Consider the following 6,744-nt stretch of genomic DNA (forward strand, 5'->3'; position numbering starts at 1 on the left):
GAGTAATGTTCGACCAAGATTTGGTTCCTGCACATCTTATGATTATCATACAGTTGGTTACATGCTGTTACGAGTTGATAATCTGGAATTGTCTGATGCATGCCAAGTCTCATGCATCAAGTTGCTGATTAATCAATTACCTCAATGTATTATCTAAATTATGCACACAGTTTTCACTTATCAAAAATGGCTAAATATCAGGGGAGTACAATGGGAGTAGGTTTGTACATATAAATATGCATTACCTCATTCTTTGGGCAGATACAAACAACCTTGACCTGCTGGTTGGCACATTACATGCATATTGGCCTAAGTCTGTCTTAGGAACCATGCAGGATTATTTATTTCTTAAATTATTTTTTTGGTTTCCATCTTTAATCAAGGTTAGCACCACAATCTAAATCGAAATTAACTCGATAAGTGAGATGAGCATCAGCTCAAATGCACATCAGGTAAATCTGCTGTGGCTTTCTTAACAGGTTAATTCCTCGTCTAGGTCCTGAATCAAATAGCTCCCTACAGTTCGACTTAAAGGAAGTTTACATGCTTTGGTGGACCTTTCCTTCCATGAGAGTCCAATTGTTCAGAGGCTTGAAGATGTTGGAGTAAGACATCTCCAAAAGTGAAACCCGTGTGTTACTATGGGTGTTTGAATCCTCTTCCAACGTCTTGCATGTTCCATCTCCCTTCCTGAAGTAATCCCATTACTGTGGTCAAAGAGAATGTGTCAGTGTAAGAGATATGGTACACTAGCAGTATTGATGCATAACAGATGCAATGTATAGGTATAGAACTAAAATGGTATGCTGAACCGACTTATACTGGATGTACCGATGATGTACCAAAATGTTAACTACGGGATCCGATACTAAGACACATGAATCTTGATACGAGAAGTTGCTTTAACCCTATATCGGCGTGCTCATAATATTTCTGCTACAAATTGCAGTCCGTCAGGACCCGCCAATCTCCTGTCTATGCAACATGAATAAGATTCATGCAGCATCCAGATGATCCAATGATGGAATTTAACCTGCACATATTCCTGTGGATTGCATTCTCCAAGAGAGATTATTGGGAGCTAGGGATGAGATATATCAACCACACAAGCAGTCAATTTTCTGCTCTGATATGCATGAAATGTAATGAGAACAGAAGAAAACCATAAAGGAAAAATATATCCCTGAAACGATACCACAATGGCCAAAAAAAAAGGAAGGCCTTTGTTTTTCTGAATGCGGCAAGCCAAATTTCTGTTTTGCTGATCCAGTCTGAGTCTGTTTCAACAGTCATTTGATTTTAGTTAACATTGAGGAAAAAGATGAATCCAAATAAACAATCCTCGGATGTCAATACAAGTATACAGAGTTTGGAATGAGGAAAAAATGTCTTTTTAAATGAGTAAAGATCAGGAACAAATTACTCCACCTATTCCTAAATTAGATTCTGCCGTTGAGCCTGTAATTACCGGTCATGTTGTCTCGGTCATTGCCCATGAGTTGACATGCCTTTCAACAACTTAAGAGTCCTTGTTCTCATTGTTTTTCTTCTTGAGGTACCTGCTCAGAGCTGATTTGGCCTTTGTCCACTGCTTCTCGGACTCGGCACTCCTCATGAAAGTGCAAACTTCACCAATATTTACTTTTGGAATAGTCCTCTTGTGTTGCTGTTGGCCATTTTCCTGAGGTTCTCTACTTCCGTCTTCCACAGCTGCTTTGTTCCGATCTCCCTTCTGCAGCATCTCAACAAGATTAGGTGCGACATCCCGCTTTTGTTGGATGTTTCGCTCAACTTCGAAGGGCTTGGAACCCTCTGCTTTAGACTGAACTTTCCTCTTCTTTGATGCAGCAGAAGTGATTGTGCCTGGGTCGCTAGCATTTGACAGCTTTGTTTCCAGCGAACTGATGCCCGGCAATACATTTGATATGCTGAATGAGGTGTTGCCCAACCCTCCAACAAGATCTTTCCATGAGGATTTCTGTATCCATGAGTTACTTCTTGTTGATTCAGCAGTACTCCTTTCCAGTTCAGTTTGGCTGTTGAGAACTGGAGCTTCTGTAACAGTCTCCAATTCTTGACAGCCCTCCGGGATTTTACTTCTAGGCAGTATAGAAGTGAATTCATCTTCAATGGTTTTGCCAGCCACAGTTGGACCAGATTCCTGGTTCAACACAACTTCTGAAGTAACAGACAGTGCAGTTTTCTGCTGTTTCTCAGAATGTGTCTTATTTCGCATCAATTTATTTTTAAAAGGTTTGAACTTGGAAAATCTCGATTCCTGGAGATCACAGCATAAACAGGAAGTTTAGTATTTGTCAGAGATGTATCATTTTTCCTAGGCAAGAAAATTTCTATCAAATAGAGCAAACAGTTTCTCCTAACAAAGACCCCAGGTCTTTGCTCCAAAAGGGGGAGAGAAGGGTGGAAGCCTCAATATTATTAACAGGCTCAGAAGTTCTAATTTCATGTAGTTTATTATTTGATTTAAAGTGTACAATCAGAAAAGAAAGGGTTTAGAATCAACCATCCATAGATCTCGCGTACCTGATCCACGGACAGTGTTTCCCTTCCTCTTAACTGTGCTAGCATGTCATCGCTTTGTCCCGTCCCAATGTTGGTCACTAGATTGTCTGCATCTGCCTCCTGAATTTCCTCTGTTTCTTTCTTCTGAACATCATTATTAGAGGGGTCCAAAGTGTTTTCATTTTTAGCTAATTTGAGCATTCCAGAGGCAGCCATTTCATTTTCTTCCTTTTCAAAGAGCTTATTCATCACAGAAGTCATAATACTTCTCTCTTTCTCATTTGCCGCTTTGTTCAAAGAAGAAAGATAATCTTGGCTCACTGTTTTAGACAATTCATAATGTTCCTCACAGTCACAGAAATGAATTGGGAGAGGAGGAGCTTCCATTCGTTGGAAACTGTACTTGTGCTTGCCTGTTCCTTTAAATGGCAATGTCTTCACCTACATAACAAATTTAGTTATTGTCAAGAACAACTCTATATTTCAAACAATATATAGCCCAGTAAGAATTAAATTTTAGAAATTACAAAACCAAATAACAAGCAGCCCAAGGGAGAAGACCCCAACCAAGACTATTAGATATACTTTATTAACATAAAGCAAATGTAATAGAAAAGAAACTCGATTACAAAATCACGGGTCAAATTATCATTAAAAAAAAAAAGACAAAGATTGCAAAACTGACCCAAACCAGGTTAGCTCAGGGCGTACCACACCAACGCAATGCGAAACCAGTTTGGTTTGTTGATTCAGTATGGGAACTGGTCCAAACCAAGAAAAATTGCCAGGTTCTGCTCGGTACCAACCCATACCATCCGGTTTCAAGTGGCATCATTTTATAAAAGTGAGAAAAAAACAGAGGATAGGAGCTATCTCGATACAAGTATCATACCATACCAACCGTACTCTATTGAACTGGTAACATACCGGTATGGTACCCAATACCCAAATTGCAAACCTTGAAAGACTACTTTGGCCATATTGTGTAGCTATGGGAGTAGATAATACCTTTTGCATATACACGCGCACCAAAATAAATATACTATGTACATACAAAAATACATACATACATATTAGAAATTCCTACGTAAATTTCTTCAATGGCGGGGTTTGAGGATTTATAGCGATGTACATAGATAAAATAAAAAATATATGTTTTCATGTGTATATCCAGTATCATAAATCACACATATGAGAAGATCTTCTATTGCTATTTTCCAACAAATTGTCCCAAAAGCAAAATAAATGATCTCTTTAAAGTAATAAAATATTTGTGCAAAATAATGTTCTCCATCATTAATATGACAGGCAGTTTTTTAATGAAAAAAAGCAGCACTACACATTTCTATTTGATACATATTTATTGCACTATTTCTATTTTCCTGAGTTGAAACTCAGATGATCTAACAAGAACTACACATTTCAAGTTACAACATTGCCTGCAAATCATTCTCACCAGCAAAACATCTTAAATATACTACACATGAGCAATAAGAGCATACCTTTCTCAGTCTTGGAAAGAAAATTCGAAGCTGCATCTTCTCCTGGTTCAAATGTTCTGACATTTTCAGGTAGTCTGCATCTTTCTTTATATCATGATTAACTGCTGTTGCTAGTTTTGCATCTTCTGCCCACTCTTGCTTCAAGCGAGCAAGATAATGCTCTTTAGCCTTTTCAAGTCTAAGCTTCCCTCCTTTCCAAGTACATCCATTATACTACACCAAAACAGTTAAAAAATATCAGGGAGTTTGACAGGTTAGCATGAAGTCAAACGCCCAACCCCCCCCCCCCCCAACCCACCCCTGCTTGTGGGGTACGATGCAAGTGGTAAAACTCCAAATAAACATGTTTTTTTTATTTCTGTTATATGGGTTAATAAAATTAGTGAAATTATTCCTTCAGGAAAAATGTCAAAGAGTCTCACTCGGTCACTCCTATAAGAAAAGAAAGATGTTTTAGTTGGTAGGCCTTTGAGCGAACTTTTCATGGCAAAATGAACTAATAATATTTTATTCTCTCTTTGTTCAAGTATACTATATGGCTACGTAAGGAAATAGAAGCTTTGCCCAACAATGATTGAGCTTTTCATCCCCTTCTTCGTAAAACAAAAGGCTTATACAAGATCTTCAGATTTCACGGTTGCCCCCCTAAAAAAAAATATGACCATATAACATATAGAGAAACTTTTGACCTGAATCTAAAGTTCATTCACATCACCCTCAAATTAATGTTTTTTTTAATGATTTAGAAGAACATATCATCGGATACAAAATGATTATCCATTATGATCCAGGAAATCAATTCTTCAACCAGCAGACCATCACTCTCTAAAGATTGCAGTAATGACAAACCTCCATGCATCTTCCTGAAATTCTCCATCAGAGTCTGTGCAAATCTCAACTTCCTTTGAACCATAATGAGATTTTATACAGACTAAGGAGAAAATGGAATGTTTATAAGTTGATCTGCAATTCTAGAGCAATTAAAAACCAAAGCTACCATGTTATTTAACTACTGAATAGTTTATGATTCCACAAAAACCATCCATTGTCGGGTCCTAGAAATAGAAGAAAGTGAGAGGCTTCGTTTCCATTGTCCGTAAATAAATAGATAAATAAAGTCCCCTTGCTCGTCCAACTTGAAACACACCAAGTTCTCAAGCATGAGAGCTCAAACTACTTTAGACCAAGCACCAAATATCAGGTTTGAATAAGAAAACTGAAACTGCCTGAAACTGTAATATAGAAAAAAAAAAGGATTGGGAATCAGGAAACTAACAGTTGCAAAAAGCTTTGCCAGAGCTTTATCAGAGTTGGGCTCAAAATCCATGAAGGCGAGGCTCCGGTCACGGACAAACTCCACGCTGTTCACTCTGCCAAGTGCGGCAAATGTCTTCTCGATGTCAGCAGATGTTACGCTAGCACTTAAACCACCAATAAAGACCCTGGTGACCTGTGAACTAGCAGCAGCAGCCTCTCTTTCTGGTACCCCCTCCATCTCAACCTATTATTTCTTCCAGTCTCTCTTTCCTATAATAAAAATGAATATGCAGAAATACCCTTGTGCATCCACTCCTTTTACAAAATCTGGACAGAATTACATTGGAGATAATTTATGCCCAAAAGATAGTGTATTGCTTTAAGATTTCCATTTTTTTAATTTTAAGCAAAAATCATTAAGCAAGAAAAAAAAAACAGATAAGAGAGAAGAAAAATGTCAGCATTAATGTTATATAAGGTATGTCAAATGGAGAGGAAGTAAGATGTCTAACTACCAAGGTGAGAGTCAGCTGGATTTAGTATTGTCTGCATCTCTCTGATGCTGATGCAAGGCTTCATTATCTCTGACTCAAGATGGACCTCAGGATATGAAAACGTTAGCATTTTTATGATCTCCCAAACATCCAAAACTTGGAAAAGATACATTTGTGCCAAAGTTTTTTTTTTTCCTTTGTATTTAGCTAGTGACTGAAATTTAAAAGGTTCTTTTTAGTTCATCCGATTATCTGCCCTCGATTATTTTTTCTTAAGAATCTAGATAGGGAGACATACATGATAGCAATGCTCTGAAAGTGGGAAAAACAAAAAAAGAAAAAAAAAATCAATCATGGCATCAACAAATACCAATTCACATGCAGAAGGAGTTAGACGACACTCTACCCAAATTAATGCAATCAAATCTCAAGCAAAATAAATCCATATCACACGCCAAAGTTCTCATCAGAGCCCTCATTAGATGCATCAAAATCTAAGCTCAAAAACGTATCAAGAAAAAAAACCTACAAATCTATCCTAGATCTTCGTTAATATACCAAAAGGACGCCGTACCTCAAAATCTGAGGAAAAGAACGCAGAAGCCTCTCAGGCCTTGAAGTCGGATGGGTCGGAACCCGCCGGAGAGGAGGGGAGGGGAGGTGAGGGATGGCGGAGTAAGAAGGAGCGCCAAAGCAAGGAAGGGCGGCGATTGGGGCGGTGGAGAAGGAGCAAGGTGCTTTTTTTCCGCTCCCCGGATGAAGTCGAGCAACAGCCCCCGCCGGCCCAAGACTATAGAGTCGGGCCTGGACTTGCGGTGAGGTCCTGGGTCTGGTCAAGAAGGTTTGGGCTCGGGTCGTAGTGCCCAAATTAAAATACAGTCCTAAGTCTAACTCAAAGCCGAATCCGAGCCGGCCTGCCACCGGGAACCTTAACCCTCCACCCAAGCCTGCCCACCTTTTCCGCTCTC

At 38.9% G+C, this 6,744-nt stretch overlaps 1 protein-coding gene across 2 annotated transcripts; it reads right to left on the reverse strand.

Annotated features, from left to right (window-relative positions):
- Positions 1-1,200: 1,200 nt before the first annotated feature.
- On the reverse strand, positions 1,201-6,543 carry LOC103720884. Of its 2 annotated transcripts, none has more exons than XM_008810837.4 (5): positions 6,351-6,543; positions 5,302-5,552; positions 4,026-4,238; positions 2,545-2,964; positions 1,201-2,278 (listed from the first exon to the last, which is right to left on the reverse strand). In XM_008810837.4, exons 2-5 carry the CDS (start codon positions 5,518-5,520, stop codon positions 1,520-1,522), a joined length of 1,611 nt encoding a protein of 536 aa, XP_008809059.2. In that variant the 5' UTR covers positions 5,521-5,552; positions 6,351-6,543; the 3' UTR covers positions 1,201-1,519. The 2 variants fall into 2 exon arrangements, with proteins under 2 accessions (XP_008809059.2, XP_008809060.2); XM_008810838.4 differs by having other exon boundaries at positions 5,302-5,609.
- Positions 6,544-6,744: the final 201 nt, after the last annotated feature.

The sequence above is a fragment of the Phoenix dactylifera genome, chromosome 17 (assembly GCF_009389715.1).
Source record: "Phoenix dactylifera cultivar Barhee BC4 chromosome 17, palm_55x_up_171113_PBpolish2nd_filt_p, whole genome shotgun sequence".
Taxonomy (NCBI): domain Eukaryota; kingdom Viridiplantae; phylum Streptophyta; class Magnoliopsida; order Arecales; family Arecaceae; genus Phoenix; species Phoenix dactylifera.

Bases quoted from the DNA above. Each gene is read 5' to 3' on its own strand.
- LOC103720884 (XM_008810837.4), bottom strand. From the start codon at position 5,520: ATGGAGGGGGTACCAGAAAGAGAGGCTGCTGCTGCTAGTTCACAGGTC. The intron at 4,239-5,301 runs GTTAGTTTCCTG...GTTTTGGTGTAG, and splicing joins TGGCAAAGCTTTTTGCAACT to TATAATGGATGTACTTGGAA. The intron at 2,279-2,544 runs GTACGCGAGATC...TGTGATCTCCAG, and splicing joins AAACACTGTCCGTGGATCAG to GAATCGAGATTTTCCAAGTT.